Source organism: Saccostrea cucullata, unplaced genomic scaffold (assembly GCF_032062105.1).
Source record: "Saccostrea cucullata isolate Sc308-1 unplaced genomic scaffold, CSIRO_AGI_Scuc_v1 ctg420, whole genome shotgun sequence".
In the NCBI taxonomy this organism is placed as follows: Eukaryota; Metazoa; Mollusca; class Bivalvia; order Ostreida; family Ostreidae; genus Saccostrea; species Saccostrea cuccullata.
Window position 1 is genome coordinate 144,480 of NW_026930373.1, and position 18,122 is coordinate 162,601.

At 34.4% G+C, this 18,122-nt stretch overlaps 1 protein-coding gene across 1 annotated transcript; it reads left to right on the forward strand.

The window, feature by feature from the left end:
• The first annotated feature begins 376 nt into the window (after positions 1-376).
• On the forward strand, positions 377-10,228 carry LOC134283893 (uncharacterized). Its single transcript, XM_062766420.1, has 16 exons — positions 377-2,294; positions 2,604-2,863; positions 3,027-3,113; positions 3,256-3,639; positions 3,782-3,928; positions 4,015-4,224; positions 4,911-5,119; positions 5,774-5,833; positions 5,951-6,215; positions 6,379-6,528; positions 6,629-6,833; positions 7,139-7,323; positions 7,744-8,001; positions 8,398-8,434; positions 8,679-8,775; positions 9,798-10,228. The coding sequence occupies exons 1-16, from the start codon at positions 377-379 to the stop codon at positions 9,907-9,909; spliced, it is 4,584 nt and encodes a 1,527-aa protein (XP_062622404.1). The 3' UTR covers positions 9,910-10,228.
• The last annotated feature ends 7,894 nt before the right edge of the window (positions 10,229-18,122 follow it).

An 18,122-nucleotide genomic window follows, 5' to 3' on the forward strand; every position in this document is an offset into this window, starting at 1 on the left:
AACAAACACTGAACAAGAAACAACAGATTCAACAAACACTGAACAAGAAACAACAGAATATTCTACAAACACTGAACAAGAAACAACAGAATATTCAACAAACACTGAACAAGAAACAAAAGAATATTCTACCAACACTGAACAGGAATCAGCAAAATATTCAACCAACACTGAACAAAAAACAACAGAATATTCAACAAGCACTGAACAAGAAAAAACAGATTATTCAACCACAACTGATCAAGTAACAATAGAATACTCAACCAACACTGAACAATATTCACACGAAGTTAATAACACGACGGAATACACAAGTACTGAAGTGTTTAATACAGCAGATCACATAACATTGAGAGATCAGAGCACTACGGACAAAATGACAACAGAAGTTAATAGCACAACAGAAAAAACATCTACGGAAGATAATAACACGATGGTCTACACAATGACAGAATATAATAACACAACGGACTACATAACAACGGAAGTGGATACAACAAGAGACTTTTCTTCCACAGAAGATTTTAAAACAACGGATTTTACATCAACGGAAGATTACAATACAACAGACTTTACATCGACTGATACAATAGACTTATCATCGACGGAAGTTTTTAACACAACGGACTTTTCATCCACCGAGGATTATAACACAACTGACTTTACACCCACTGAGGATTATAACACTACGGACTTTACATCCACTGAAGATAATAACACAACGGACTTTACACCCATAGAGGATTATAACACAACGGACTTTACATCCACCGCGGATTATAACACAACAGGCTTTACATCCACCGAGAATAATAACACCACGGACTTTACACCCACAGAGGATTATAAAACAACGGACTTTACTTCCACCGAGGATTATAACACAACAGACTTAACATCCACCGAGGATTATAACACAACGGACTTTGCATCCACTGAGGATTATAACACAATGGACTTTACATTCACCGAGGATTATAACACTACGGACTTTACATCCACTGAAGTTTATAAAACTACGGACTTTTCATTCAACGCGGATTATAACACAACGGACTTTACATCCACCGAGGATTATAACACTACCGACTTCACACCCACAGAGGATTATAACACAACGGACTTTACATCCACCGAGGATTATAACACAACGGACTTTACATCCACCGAGGATTATAACACAACGGACTTTACATCCACCGAAAATTACAACACAACGGACTTTACATCCACTGAGGATTATAACACCATGGACTTTACATCCACTGAGGACTATAACACAACATCGCACACACAACATAAAACTACGGACTTTTCATCCACCGCGGATTACAACATGACACATTTTACATCCACCGAGGATTATAACACCACGGACCTTACACCCACAGAGGATTATAACACAACGGATTTCATATCAACTGAGGATTATAACACTACGGACTTTACATCCACTGAGGATTATAACACTACGGACTTTACATCCACTGAAGATTATAACACTACAGACTTTACATCCACTGAGGATTATAACACTACAGACTTTACATTTACTGAGGTTTATAACACTACGGACTTTACATCCACTGAAGTTTATAACACTACAGACTTTACATCCACTGAGGATTATAACACTGCAGACTTTACATCCACCGAGGATTATAACACTACGGACTTTACATCCACTGAGGATTATAACACCATGGACTCTACTGAGAATTATAACACTACATCCACTGAAGTTTATAACACTACGGACTTTACATCCACTGAGGATTATAAAACTACAGACTTTACATCTACTGAGGATTATAACACAGCGGACTTTACATCCATGGAGGATTACAACACTACGGACTTTACACCCACAGAGGATTATAACACTACGGACTTTACATCCACCATGGTTTATACCACCACGGACTTTACACCCACAGAGGATTATAACACTACGGAATTTACATCCACCGAGGATTATAAGACCACGGACTTTACATCCACTGAAGTTTATAACACTACAGACTTTACATCCACTGAGGATTATAACACTATAGACTTTACATCTACTGAGGATTATAACACTACAGACTTTACATCGACAGAGGATTATAACATAACTGATTCCACAACAACAGAAGTTTACAACACAACAGACTACTCATCAACCGAGAATTATAATGTCACGGACTCTACGACGCCTGAAAACACACCAAAATCTCATAATACAACAACAGAGGATTCTGCTGCAAATTCTACCCCAACAGTCAATGTGGTCACTACGCTTAATGCACTGGGTAAGTGTATTCGAGATGTATTAATTGACCACCTTATTATTATCAATGAAATGCGGTGACGCGCATGCATTAGAATAACACCTTACTTACCTTGAATCATCCAAACAAATGCTTGCATTTTAAGTAGTAAATAAATTCTTATCTCTTAATGATTTTATATCAATCTTTTAAGTATGATATTTATCCAGGGATCTTTTATCCCATCCTTATTTCGTTTCCAAGAGAAATATAGTTACGGAATATTAGCACCGTAGTGGTTGATTGAAGGTTTTCTATGTCCTATAACGACATTTTATTTTATAATTAAAGATTTGGTTGGGAAACCGACAGTCATCCTATCCCCTGAGGTCGTTGCCGATCGACAGCTTTCTACAGACGGTACTAGATTCGAGCCTGTGATGATCTGTCTCTTCTCGAAGCCCTTGTCCGGTCTTTTTTACAACCTTAAATGGTTTATCAACAACAATCTTTTGGAGAAAGCTTTATTTGATGACGTGGCCGAGGCTGACCTTAACACAACAGTACTCCGTCCTTCGCATTGGACACACCGCTATAGCATGAACATGGATGTAAGTGACGAGAAAACAGAACTTATTATTGAGGCATAGATTATACCTTCTGAAAAGTTATTAATTTCATCGCTTTTACTTTACATTTCACCAGTACATTTTAACCATGCTCATTTGTTTTTGATTGTTTTGCCGCTTAGTTAGAATGGATTTTGCTTTTAAGGTAAAATGTTCAGTGAGCGCCCAGTACGTGAAATGCAGCCCTGCTGGAGATTCATTTAAAAGTTCATCCTTTTTCGCAGGCATAAAGGTAAGCTACAACATTTCGCTAAATATATATGTATTTAATCTTTATCAACATAATTTTTTAAAACATTAAATTTCTCATGCAAAGCTTGGTTTATTCTTAACAATCTAAACGTATAATGTCCCGTGTATTTATAAAATTTAAGTTCAGTACAACATGGACCACTGTTGAAGAAGGAGAAACCGTTTCTGTGTCGGTCACAAGTACGCTTCCGCTTGGCTGCTCTGCCTCCATGACAGATTCTGAGAAAGAGGCTAAATGTAAGGGGAATCTTCACATCCGCTCCCTGGATTGGCGTTGGTGTCGGAATGGTATCACAAATTTGAATGTAGCATTTCCAGATAATGGCTGCATGTTGTCCTTTCCGTACAAGTACTGGAGAGAACCCGTTCAACTTAACATCACAGGGTACGTAGATGGAAGACGCAACTGGTGGAGGCGATACGGACGAATAAAGCTGGAATCTTCCACAAACCCAACAGATGTTTCTAACGCCTGGAATAATATCAATGTTCCACAGACTATATGGGTACATCATGATCTTATGTAAAGATTTCAGTTTATGTTAAAAGAAATTCCTAGCACTTAACAAAAAAAAAACATCACATTGAATAAAACGCTTATCTTATGTTATAGAATACATTATATAAATGTACAGATTCAATTTGCAGGTATCTGTCTATGATAAATCCGACTATGGAGGACACTACTGCTATTCCTTCAGTGATCCGTACCTCTATACCTTTGATCGTCGTTTTTATTCCAACCAGAGAATTGGAGAATTCGTCATGTACCAGCATAAAAAGTTGCCGTATTCTGTATGTTTCAATTTAAAATTCCAGATGATTCCCAATACGGACATTCATTGATTTTATTAGCAATCATTTTTCTCTCTGTTGAAAAGGTCCATGTCTTATACTCTTCGTGCTTTCCTTGGAGGAGAGCTTCCTGCGCATGCGGTGTTGCAATTAGAAGCGGAAGTAGCTTGTATGTTGTTCGCACCTGCGTAGAAATATCATACCGACGAAGAAAACTCAAGAGAATTCCTTTTGAAATGTACAGCGGCTGTAATGAAGACGAAATGGTGGTGCAGAAAACCTATTCCTGGTATAGGGTAAGTTTAACGTTTCATTTCATTTTACGTTTTTACGATATGGGTATGCTGAACTATGGTAAGACAAGGATACAAATAAATGTCTGATCTGTATGCATGGATATATCGTCAGTAGAACTACTAGAGAGAGGATAGAAAAATTAAAACCCAACGAAAGGAGAACATGTACATGCAGTTTTCATTTAACAGAATTATACTTCATGATATTAAGAGATATATTAACTCTTCTTACTTATTCAATATGTTTGTTCTTGAATATATGTTATCGTATTAAAGTACTATAGGTAACCTTAGAAAGTGGTTTATGAGATTGGCTTCTGATTGTCCTCTACGTCAGTAAGTCGCCCGCGTGGCGCAGTGGTTAAAGCAACTGCTCTAGAGTCGCGAAGTAAAGAGTCAATCTTTACGTCGCGGGTTCGAATCCCACTGCGGGAGATGGAGGCCGGTCCTTCGGATGAGACCGTATAAACCGAGGCCCCTTGTCGCAGTAAGTGCTGGCACGAAAAAGATCCCTCCCTGCTCAATGGCCCTGAGTGCCGAGTACAGGACAGGTTTTGCAGCTCTCCACCGGCAAATGGTGGCGTCTCCATATGAGTGAAAAAATTCTCGAGAGGGACGTTAAACAATATACAATCAATCAATCTACGTAAGTATTTGTATAATACATGTATTTCGGTGTATTTTAGGTAACGCTGGGAAGTGGCACTGAGATTGGATTCTACATTAACAGAAGGTCTAGATGGATCACGTCTATCCAAATAGTGTCCTCTACCCTGGACGCCCAGAACGTAGAGGGCATGTGTGGGAACTATAATGGCAACCGGTATGACGATTTTATCCCGAGGGGAGAGTCCAGCTCAACCTGGAACAAGAACAAATTCACTCTGTCTTGGAGGTACGAATAAAATTCAGTCTTATTTCAGGTGTGCAGTGTATTACAGGAAAATACTCAATTAGGACTCTTTATAAAAAAAAAAAAGCATATATGAGTTCTAATCATTTGGTAATTTACGCAGTTAGATTAATCTGTCCTTGGATACAAGATAAATTAAACTTAAAACTGCTGTTTAATATTCCATTTTTCATCACTTTAAGCATCCTTATTTTGATGGCATTGATAAATTAACTGAACACTCAATTTAATTGCATTTTCCATACAGATACTGGTACTCTCTGATGAAAATTAGAGAAAAAGCAATATTAATATCTTTATATAACATCTTAACTTAAAACGAAACTTACCGCCAAAATATAGCTGAAATTTTGCCGACTCGGCATAAAACACCAATAATCAATCATAAAACGAGACTCTAGAAAACACAAAAAGCATTTACCCACTTAAAATTAGAAATTCGTTTTTTCTTTCTGTAAAAAAAAAACAGGTAGAGAAAATCTAAAAAATAAAAAAAAAAAAAAGGAATGTTTATATTAAAAGTAAAATGATCAACTAGTTGTTTAAAATATTTTTTTCACAGCTGAAAACCTCTCCATGCCCCCTTACCGTCATGCAAGGAATGTTTGTCTAATTTAAATTAAAACACTATTTCAGGGTTACTTGGAGAGACAGTCTTTTTGCAAAGAACCCAAGGGCTCTCTCCGGTGATGGATCGTATGTAGCGTCATCATTTTTTTTTCCTCTATATTTTTATAAAAAAAAAATTTTGAAAGGAAAAATTTTGAAAAATATTTTAAATGTAATTTTACGACAAGCAACCTGTTATTTTAGAGTTTCCAAGACTGATCCTGTTTATCTCACAAAATTTTGCACGTGTTCCTCGTACTGGAGTGTTCGAAGTTCTTACAGTTGGAACTATGCCAAATGTAACCTAGAAGCTCCTACAGAACCCTGCTCTAGAGGCGTCAGACAGGTCGTGAACGTCTGCTCACAGAACCGAAGGAAACGTGATACGGTAGACTCTGATGACGTCATGGATGACGAGGAGGAAGAGTTCGGCTACGACCCAGAATACAACGACACAATAGAACTTCCTGTGGGTCTATTTATCATTTATTAAATAAGTAAAAGAATTTCAAAAAGAATTTTCCGGAATTTAATCAACAAAATCAATTCCAAGATACATGTACTCTACTAAAATTCTGTAAGAATCATTTTTTTTTATTTGTGTATTGTGTGAGTTTGACTAATTATTACAGGAGGCCACATGGACAAACGGTTGGAATGAGACATCAGCCACGGACTACTGTAACAAGACATTTGCCCTTGACCCCGTTGTATCCTTCTGTATAGAGCAAGTCAACACCAGCATAGCAAAGTATATTAATGGCTGTATAAGTGATATTGAGGTAAGAAATTTAAAAAAAAGCACTAGAACTTTTGACATGGGAATTTTGTTAAGTTTACATAATGAAGCATGTTGTTTTTTTTTCAATAAAATCTGTCCAGAAAATAGGCAACACAGACTTTGTGGAGGCAACACTGGACACTCTAAAAAAAGAATGTGTAACGACCGCGTCACGTGACGAGAGTTTCCAAAAGTCCGATAACTCTAGTTCTAACAGTACAGATGGCGACGGTATCAGTGTCCTGGACATGTTATCAACCATGGTTTGTCCAAATAACTGCTCACAGAAAGGGACCTGTGTCAACGGTAGGCCTCAAAATGTTTAATGATTCGTATGTTTTGTTTATTGAGCTTGAATACTGTTCGTTATCTCACATATTTTCATTTATCAAAAATAATTCGTCCTTTATGGCAGTTTGTAATAAATAATTCTTTTTTATTTATAACATTGCCATTCCTAGTAAATGCAATCTAAAATAATATTGATCCTAGTAAGTTTGAGACTTCATTACTGTTAATTGAATGATACTAAAAGAAGTATACTAAGGATAAACAACCTTACCCCAATATAAATGTTAATTATTGTTTACATACACTGATTTTCCTGACAGAGACTTGTCTGTGTAATGAGGGCTACATAGGGGATGACTGTTCCTCACAGCTGTCGGTCCCTCCCTCTGATCTCTCCGTCCCCGAGCACGGGCTCTGTGACACCAGTAAACGGGCATGTAGGAAAACAAACGTGGTGGGAACTTTTAATTCCGAAAATATTATTGCCCATTTGACGTACTTTCAGGTAAAAAAAGAATAATATTTATATGCAGAAAACATATGGAATAAGATAATATAATTTGACTATTTAATGAGTTATCGACATGTATTTCTTGAATATCAGAGTAAAAACCGCTTAGTAAAGGAATCTTTTTTTTTTAATCTAAATTCATTAGATTTTGATTTCTAACATTGATATCAGTTTAAAAATTGAAGGTATGTAATTTAATTGTAAAAATATGTTATTATTTGCTTTATTATAATTTTTTTGCTTTGGCAATGAGATTAACGGTAATGTCGGAAAACACATTCAATTTTATTTTTGTTGTTTTCTATAACTTTACACAAATTTAAACACAATTTTAAAAAGTAAAAATTGTAGAAGAGGTTAACCAATAATAGTTTTGCAAACTTATATAATAAGGTTAGTCAATTTTCCACTTAGTCGACAAGCAACGGTATGGATATACAAGACTACTCTGTATCTACAAATGTCACATATCGACATATGAACCTCGTTACTGTTTCACTTCCGGATTCTCCATCCTCACGCAGGCGCAAACGGTCTGCCGGAAGTAACATATATGGTTGGATAATCAAGCTAAGTTATGACGGAACTTCGTTTGGAAACTCGACCACAATCCTTCTGTTTAACAGTGTGACCGAAAGTTGTGAAGCGACGACTCTGATATGTACAGTAAAGGTAAGAAAAAACAAAACGTGTGTACACCATCATGTATGACAAAATAAATAAAATGTTTATACGGCTTCTATTCTGATATGAAGGACTTGTAATGTAATATACAGAAAAAAAAAGCGTCAACTCTGATAATCATATTTAAGGTAAAGTTAGATATTAAATAAGTGTGAAAATATTCTGATAAATTCGATAAAACTTTAAAAATGTGTGGCGACTCAGTTTGTAAAGTAATTGTAAGAAATATTTGTTGCATCTACACATGTATATTTCTTCAAGATGTTCATTTTTTCTTATTGCAATATCTGACTTTGTTGGAGACAGAAAGTTTCATTTATATCTAATTTAGATAAAATATGCAACAAAGAATTTTTTTAAATTTTTATTTTAATTTTATTTCAGCCCGGTTTTGCAAATAATACAAGTTTGCCACAGACAGGTAATTTTGTTTTGAGGTTTTTTAAACCTATAATCATTATGGAAGAACTATCTGTATGTCATCAAATGTTAGAAATGAAAATTCAAATTAGAATTATCTCTTACTTTTGTCCTCTGAGAACTTTTTTGGAATGATCGTTTTCAAAGGATTTATTTCTAAATAAATTTATAATACTTCAAATCTTGATTCTTTCAATATTTGAAATAATCAATAAATATAGCAAGACTTGACGTTCTCTTTACAGAGCCTGATAATCTGCTGCTATACATCGGTATATCTGTAGGAGGCGTGGTATTCCTTGTCATTGTGGCCTTTATAGTGTATATTAAAACACGCAAAAAGTAAGTTTATGATTTTATATACTGTTCCTGAAAATGTATTGTAATGTGTACCTCTGCGTAGGGTTCTCAGGGGATGATTTTTTCTCTTACTCTACCCGAGTTTATGATCAAGCATTTGAATATGTACAGTATATATTTTTTCTTGGTTTTCTGATATCTCTAATCACAGAGTATATTAAGTGGGCTGAATTCTAATGACCGGGTAACTCTTTGGCTTGGTGCCGTGTACCTTTCCCCGGGCTCCTTCTGATTGCTGGCACTAGGTGTTTTGATCGTATTCCAATCTACAGCCCTTCTGTATCTTCGTTTTTAGTTTGTTTTTATCCTTGTCACTGGTGCAAACCGTTTAGAATCAAAACAAATAAAAACATTTAATAGCCCTTCAGAGTAGTGTACGTTGAGGATAGACAGGTGGTTATTCCACTTTAGCCCTACTGGGTCTACTTTGCGATTTTACTATATATTACATGGATAAAAATCTTAAAGTACTAATAACTAAAATATTTCAAACTTCCTGAATTTAAAACAATCGTATATCTATTAATTGATATATCTATTCTTTTGAAATGGCCCAAGGAGCACTTAGGGAAGGGGGCATATCTCCTAAATAATTTTCCAGTATTAATCATAGAAAAACTTAAGCTAATTTACGAATACATTCATCAGTTTGATATCATTAACTTCTTTCAGAGAATTCCCCTCAAATGCCTGTCTTTACATGTGATTAGAGATTTTCTTACCCATATTATATCTATACTAATAATAGTTGAACACTGAAGGGGGGTTATCTCCCAATAATTTTACAAGTATTGACCATAGAATCCCAAAGCTAATTTAGGGATGCACCCTTCAGTAAAAGTTTGATATCAATATCTTCTGTAAGAAAATTTTAACACCTGTTTTTATATGTGATTCGATTTTTGTTCATATTGTATCTATACTGAGGATAGTTTGGCATTTTAATGATTTATTAGGTCTTCACAATTTAATTAAAATAAAAGGACAATTCAAATTGTTTTTAGAGAGCTGCATCATAAGAGAATTAGTAGGGTTTATCCGGAGGAAGGTTCCAGTCGTGTGTTTGTCAGAAGAAAGCCTCCCCAAACAGATCCAAGACCATTTGACTTTTCCTGAATCGAAAACACCATGAGAGAGAGTGACATTGATAATAAATGTTTGTCGGCATATGCAAGATTTCAGTAATTTAACGCAGCCAACTTTTGGCCAAGAACTCAGTTTTGATACAAAAAGCATTAACGTTAATGAAGTTTATTTTTTAAATGTTTTTGTTGCAGTTATGCTTAAATCCAAATAATTGTTCTCCTTTTAAATTGTTTTATGTTTTTTGTATTTCTTTTTATTCATCGAATCAGATTTGTTAAATTTTCAAACTGTTTTACGTTATCTTATTACTAAGGTTAAAATTATGAGTGATTAAACAATTGTTGCAGTACGTTTTCTTTCATTCTAGATATAAAGTCTTGCTAGTCAGGCTATTAGACTTTCAATTAATCCAAGACCATTTGACTTTTACAGCACAAAACAATGAGAGAGAGCAGAAATAGCAGAAGAAAGATTTGTAAAACAAGCACTTTTCAACTAGTTTTGTTATCAAAAAGCATACCTGAAGTTTATTTTTTAAATTTTTTGAGTTGCAGTTATGCTAAATCCAAATAATTGTTCTCCTTTTAAATTGTTTTAGTTTTTTCCCTTATTTATTCATCGAATCAGATTTGTTAAATTTTCAAACTGTTTTACGTTATCATTACTAAGGCTTAAATTATGAGTGATTAAACAATTGTTGCAGTACGTTTTCTTTCATTCTAGATCTATATAAAGTCTTGCTAGTCAGGCTATTAGAGTTTCAATTAAAGGACATGTCTATTTTACAGCACAAAGCAATAGCAGAAATAGCAGAAGAAAAATGTGTAGAAACAAGCATTTTCAACTAAGTTATCAAATAAATACCTTTTCCCTTTCTAAGTAATCTTTCTTAGTCCTTTATAAATATTTTCAATATTCCAAATGAAGGATATGGAGATAACAAACAGTACTCAATATCAAAGTCTATAAATCAATTCTTAATAGGAGCAGAGCAAACACGGACCTCCGAAAGATCAGAGGTGGGATCAGGTGCCATGGAGGAGTAAGCATCCCCTTCCGACCGGTCACACCCGCCTAGTGCTCCTTGTCATGATCGGGAAATAACGGGAAAATCCGTCGTCAATTCATTGTATAAATAATGGACTAACAATAAGTATGAAAAACGTCAGTCAGCATTTGACTCAAAGATAAATTGTATTTGCTGACAAGGTCATTGTATCGACCATAGAACTTACGAAATGATGACTTAAAATGAGACTGCTGATATTCTTTTTTCATCAACTTCTTTGTCAATAATTTACTTCATTTAAGAAATTGTTCATACGTGAAGCATGCTCATGCGTATCGAATTAACTGAGATGTATGAACTTCGTATGCAGGTGATGAAGGCATATTGCTACATAAGTAAGGGAAGTTGTCGATAGAAAAGGCATCACGTTTATCACAAAGCTTGGTTGTTAGATTACCATTAATGTCTTTTCAAGTAAAATATCCAAGTATGAAACAGATGTTAGACTCTGTGGTATGTTTTATCTCAAGCTCCCCAGGATATATCGTATCGACGTAGGAATGGAAATTACCATTGTTAATTGACTATTGACTATGGCTATTGTATACTCTCAGCTAGGTCCCCTCCGCAAATGTGTTAGACCCTGTTGTACCTTTTATTCCAAGCTCACCAGGATATATCGTATCCACATAGGAATGGAACAACAATTAAATTGAATATGAGATTTTCAAATGTATCCTGAATTGAATAAAAAATCCTTACAAAGATACATAAGGGATGTTCTTTCAAGCATCGTCCTTTTTTTTCTCTCTAAAATATTAACAGCAGTGAAGGAAAAACTTCAGGAGCACTTATCAGACTTATTGTTAGACCGTTATTTACACGCTAAATTGGTAAAAAAAAATCGTTATCTCGATCAGGACAAGACACATTCTTCTGTTGAAGCAGATCAGTAATAATTTAAGAGTTCATTGTCTTCTCCAATTTGGTATTATTTCGACTACCTTTCTTTACCTTTATATTTCATACTTTTAGTAGACATATGAATGTGAAAAATTAATAATTTTTGAAACGTCGAAGATGTATCCATTTGACAAATTGAAGGCCTTAGCAATACCCGAAGTAAGGTTTAATATAAATAATTCCTTGTCAAAATGTTAGTTAAGAAGCACAAATGTTGTCCATCAGAATTATTGAACAGCATGACAAAAACTTAATACCTATTGTGAAATGAGGAGCTCTGGTATCTTTTTGATTGTCAAGTTCCTTGTTCTTTATTTATAGTTGGGATGATTTTTTTTCAACATAATGCTGTTGTGGATAAATGAAGATAATAAGCAGTGTTCAAGCTCAAAGGTCCATTCCAAAAGTACAACCTGGTCAGACCAAACATCAAAGTGGGATCAAATGCCCAATCAAATGATTTAAAATTTTGGAATTTCATTTGTACTTGAAATAACAGTTTATTTTAATATCAAAAAACTTCGTCGTTAATACCTGGGTATATCTAAAAGAAAGTAAAAAAAAATGTTTATTTGCATTTCTTAAATTAGGTGTAGTACGTGGTTCTTTTTCATGGGTAATTTTTAAAATGCCTCGACTAAATTGTTGAAGATACTACATATTTAATTTTCAGTAGGGTATAAGCCACATAGAGTTACCTTTCCTTAATACTTTCATGACAATTTCAAAATAAAAATCATATATTTTTCTTATAGCATGAAGGATTTCATCTCATAATATTTTGAAATTATATCATGGCAAATACTGCGCAGAAACGCATGGAATATCGGTACAAGATCTTCTTATTTCAAAAATAGAAAAAAAAATCTTGGACTAAATTGACAAGCCCTCCTACTCCGGATAAATGTAGAATTGGTGCATCGTGTATAAAACAATGACAATTTGATGCCGTTTGATGTTCCGTATTCTGACTTTCTTTTTTCAAATAAGCATTTTCAGAGTGAATATAACTGTATTAAAATAAGGAGACATCCAGAAATGTAAAAGAAAAATATGTGTGAAAATACTGGTAATAAACACTCTTCATAACTTATGCACAGAATCAACACGGACATTTAAATCACAGAGACAGGATCTTCTGTCGTGACAAGACTTAGAATGAGTATCAAATCTGATGCATATTATACTGATTTGCAAGACTGGAGATGTCCAGAAGGGTTAGGGTTTAGATTTGTATGCTAGTTACATGCTTATCTTTATTGAAGTAAGTTTATGGTTTATTATAATATCAAAGTTTTTGCAATAGTAAAGAAATGTCTTCACTTAAGTTCAATGAAGCTTAGATCTTTGTATTTTCTTAAAACCGCTACAAATTATTCTTATATTAAAAGGAAAGATTCTTTAAACTTTATGCATTATTTCTATTATGAAGATAATCGGAAGGTTTTATGATGAATATTTAGCCTTTTTAAAAATCTTCAAAAGGTTAACCATTTTCATAGTTAATTAAAACCTATTGGAGTTTTACAACTGTACTTAATTTGTTGATAGAGCTTAATTATTTAGAAGATAATTGAACAAGAGGCATATGATAAAATAGGTATATCAGTTTTATACACAACTAGAATATGCACGATTCCAAAAAAGAGTTTAATCCCCTTGCATGCAAAAAAGATTTTTGAAAATACATGTAAACATTTTTATACTGTGCGGCGTAATTAAAAAAAAGATTATGATCTTATTCCTCATAATTTAAAGTTACCAAATTTATTAACTGATTCCTGGCAAGAATTATGTGAATATATGGGTACATAGAGAGTATTGAAAATTTGGTTTTATTTGGTAAATGTGTTCATGAGATGGATTTGGCGCTTTAAACTTTGTCAAAAAGGCACTTTCCTACAATAAAAACTTAACATGAACATGGTACAATTATCTGTGATTTATTCCATTTATAATTGTTTAAATTAGACTTTAAGCAGCATATAGAAATATCTTTTATTTAATTAAGATCTTATCCCCTCCTGATATCTGGGAAACTACTTGGGCTGATCCAAAAGTAATGTTACAACTTCGATAAATTTATAATAGTCGACATAAAAAATTTTAAATGACGAAAGGTTTACTTATTTCAAATCAAACCTGAAAACCTAAAAAAAATCAATTCGACAGGATTTATACTTTTAAAAATTAGATTTTATACAACGTGCGATTTGGGATGTCGCCGCACCTATATAAATTCATGTAATAGACATTCAAACGTTGCACATTAACGATATTTAATTTTTAAGTTCTTTGTCTATATTCTTCCAACAGTACCATAGAAAAAAGTCTTCATATTCCGTTACACAACAGATACACACATGTTTTTTGACAACATCAGACACCAGTAAAAGGTTTCCGGCCGACATACTAATTTTTTGGTTTTCCCCAGGCGCGGATCCAGGAATTGAAGTTAGAGGCGGCGCACCAAAAGTAGGCAAAAGGTCTGGGGGCCGCCTTGAGGCCCCCAGGAAGCTCCTGGATTTTAGAGATTTTGTAGGGTAAAAATGAGGTCTACCAAGTATACATATTAACATTTTGTAGATAAAACTGATTTACGTTAACTTTGGTGTGCGCCGGGTGCGCCCCCCCCCCCTTAAATCCGCCACTGTTCCCGTTCTCTGATAATCATTCAATGGCCTATCAACCTCCAAAATCTCTGAAACCACCTTTAACCAAGACTCTAATTTACGTTCTTTTCACCGTAAGTCTGACCAATCAAAGTAAGTGTCCCTACTGAAAATTTCCTCATTTTTTAAGTAAAAATGCAAAATGCAGCACAGTTTGTTCCGGCATTTTCCCCCAATTCGTACGATTGCGGATAGCGGCAGTCAATTTACATTAATGTTATGTGTGTAACGTGTACATTTCAACGAAACTCAATGACAAGTGTCACTTAAAAACAAGAGGCTCATGGGCCACAGCGCTCACCTGGGCACATCAGCTAGGAAAAAGCACATATCAGATCAGAACTGAAAGTTTTACAAGGTTGGGGGGAGGGGCTAGAATTTTAACCCCCCCCCCAGGGGATCATGATTTGGACGAACCTGAAATCTACACTACCTGAGGATAATTCCATATAAATATTACTAATCATGGCTTTGAAGTACTTGAAAAGAAGATTTTAAAAGGTTTCCCTATATATTCCTGAGAAACATTGGTCGGCCATTTTGGCCCCTCCCTGACCCCGGGGGTTATGATTTGAACAAATTCGAATCTACATTACCTGAGGATAATTCCACATAAGTTTCATTTTTCCTGTCTCAATGGTTCTTGAGAAGAAGATTTTAAAAGATTTTTCCTACATATTCCTATTTAAAACTTTGATCGACCATTTTGGCCCCACCCTACCCCCGGGGATCATGATTTGAACAAACTTGAATCTACACTACATGAGGATAATTCCACATGAGTATCATCTTTCCTGTCTCAATGGTTCTTGAGAAGAAGATTTTCAAAGATTTTTCCTTTATATTCCTATGTAAAACTTTGATCGGCCATTTGGCCCCACCCTACCCCAAGGGGTTATGAGTTAAACAAACATGAATCTACACTATCTGAGGATGATTCCACATGAGTTTCATCTTTCCTGGCCCAGTGGTTCTTGAGAAGAGGATGTTTAAAGATTTTTCCTATGTATTCCTATGTAAATCTTTAATCGGCCATTTTGGCCCCACTCTACCCCCGGGGGTCATGATTTGAACAAACTTGAATCTACATTACCTGAGGATAATTCCACATGAGTTTCATCTTTCCTGGCCCAGTGGTTCTTGAGAAAGAAGATTTTTAAAGATTGTTCCTATATATTCCTATGTAAAACTTTGATCGGCCATTTTGGCCCCACCGTACCCCCGGGGGTACGGTTTGAACAAACTTGAATTTACACTACCTGAGGATAATTCCACATGAGTTTCATCTTTCCTGGCCCAGTGGTTCTTGAGAAGAAGTTGATAATGTGAAAAGTTAACGACAAGAACGACGACAACGACAGACAACGGACAAATTTTGATCAGAAAAGCTAAAAAGCTAAAAAGTGTACTAAGTGTACAGCGTCATTGCTAATTTCCATGTACACTCTACACCAACTTTTGTGTAAAGTGCCAGGAAAAGTTTCACGTACACTCTACATCTAAAGGTGGTATCAAGTAACAAAATAAAGAGAAAAATTCTTTTTCTTTCCATTTTTTTTCTTCCCCCACATTGGTACCCCTCTCCTATTCTAATTGGTTCGTATAATTGTCTCTGTTTCAAGACATGCACGTCTTTCATAGATTCGCACTAAGCTTATGCGGCAAACTTGAAGATTCTGGAGGAAACTCCGAAAGGGCAACATGTGAGTTATTTTCTAAATGATATGATAAAATTTAATTAATACATTTTCCAAATTTATGCAGAATTGAAAAGAAAGAAAGAAAATGTATTATTGTTGTTTGTAGGTCTCTGTGTATTCCAATACGTAATTCGGGGGATGATGATGAAACAATTATTTTATTTCCTCTTCCAATGGACAGTTGTTCCTCTTCTTCTGGACTCCCCTATGCTTTCCCTAATTGCATTTTCACTGCAGAAAATAATTGTTTTTGTAAAACTTTGGCTTCGTATATATTATTTTGATATAATACTAATAGCTTGATTTGTTTAACAATATTCAATATAACAAATTCATCAACTTAACTTTTCATAAAAGAGTAATTTTGTACTGTACATGCATGCATTATTTAAATTTCATACCTTAATTTTATATCGTATTTTTAGTAGACTGCTGATTTCGCGGCAGGTATACATTTGTTTGGAATATTCGGTTAGAATTTCATTTACTGAAAAAGATATTCAATCTCTATATGTAAAAGAAGCATTTCTAAATATAAAAAATGCATTTATAAATAATTCTTTGTGCTTATTCGATTCAACTTACCAAAAGATCTTGGCGGTTTTTTTTTTTCGTTCAAGTCTCGTGCTCTTGAAGAGGTACTAATGTGGGGGGGGGAGAAAGAAAGGGAAATAGAATTTTACTCTTTATTTTGTTACTTGATACTACTTTTAGATGTAGAGTATACGTAAAACTTTTCTTTACACTTTACACAAAAGTTGGTGTAGAGTGTTCATAGAATGACGCTGTACACTTTGTACACTTTTTGTTTTCAGTGTAACTTTTCATTGGTTTTCGTTGAAAATGCTGTACATGTTACACACATAACATTAGTGTAAATTGACGACCGCTATCGGCCATCGTATTTCGACACTTCCTATGTTCAAAGCATTCAGAGTAAATCACTTTGTTTACTGTATTATCAAAAATTAGCTATGGCGTCATTTTATTTTTCAAGTGATTATAAGAAAATAACGAGAATTTAATCTTTTAAAAATTCACCTACTAGACATGTCTCTAATATGTTTGTCCTTTTCTCCCTGAAAATATACTCTTTAAAACGTGACCTTAAGTTAAGACGCGGCGACACTCCCTACTCTTCGTGTCTTAAACATTTTTAAGATGAGTTTAATTTAACATTAGTAAACCAAAATTTCATTGTTAATGAGATTTCTTTGCATGCATATTTTGGTATATTATATTTAATAATATGACTCCAAATATAAAAGTGAAACGGAAATGGGTTTTATTGATTTAGTTTCGAGTAAAACGTTAGACCTATGTTTTTGTTTAATTTCTTAAACACTAAATATATTAACTTCATACATGCTTTATTACAGTGTTTTGAAACTTCTGTTTACCAAGTTCTTTAAGCTGTGTGTCGTTTTATACATTGAAGTAAGACCTGAATAAGACATATAATTGCGGAGGGCACCTAGCTGAGAGTATACAAGAGCCATAGTCAATAGTCAATTAACAATGGTAATTTCCATTCCTACGTCAATACGATATATCCTGGGGAGCTTCAGATAAAAGATACCATAGAGTCTGACACATCTGTTTCATACTTGGATATTTTACTTGAAAAAGACACTAATGGTAATCTATAGCAACCAAGCTATATGATAACGTGATGACTTTAACTTTTCTATCGCCAGCTTCCTTTACTTATGCAGCAATATACCTTTATCACCTGCATATCCGGAGTTTATATATCTCAGTTGATTCGATACGCAAGAGCATCTCTACGTATAAACAATTTTTAAAACGAGGTTAATTATTGAAAAGCAAGTTGATGAAACAAGAATATCAGCAGTCTCGTTTAAGTCATCATTTCGTAAGTTCTAAAGTCGAAACAAT

Coding starts and splice junctions, on each gene's coding strand:
- LOC134283893 (XM_062766420.1), top strand. CDS start 377: ATGACAACAGAAGTTAATAGCACAACAGAAAAAACATCTACGGAAGAT. Junction 5,834..5,950: donor GCTCTCTCCGGTGATGGATC/GTATGTAGCGTC, acceptor CTGTTATTTTAG/AGTTTCCAAGACTGATCCTG. Junction 8,435..8,678: donor TACAAGTTTGCCACAGACAG/GTAATTTTGTTT, acceptor TTCTCTTTACAG/AGCCTGATAATCTGCTGCTA.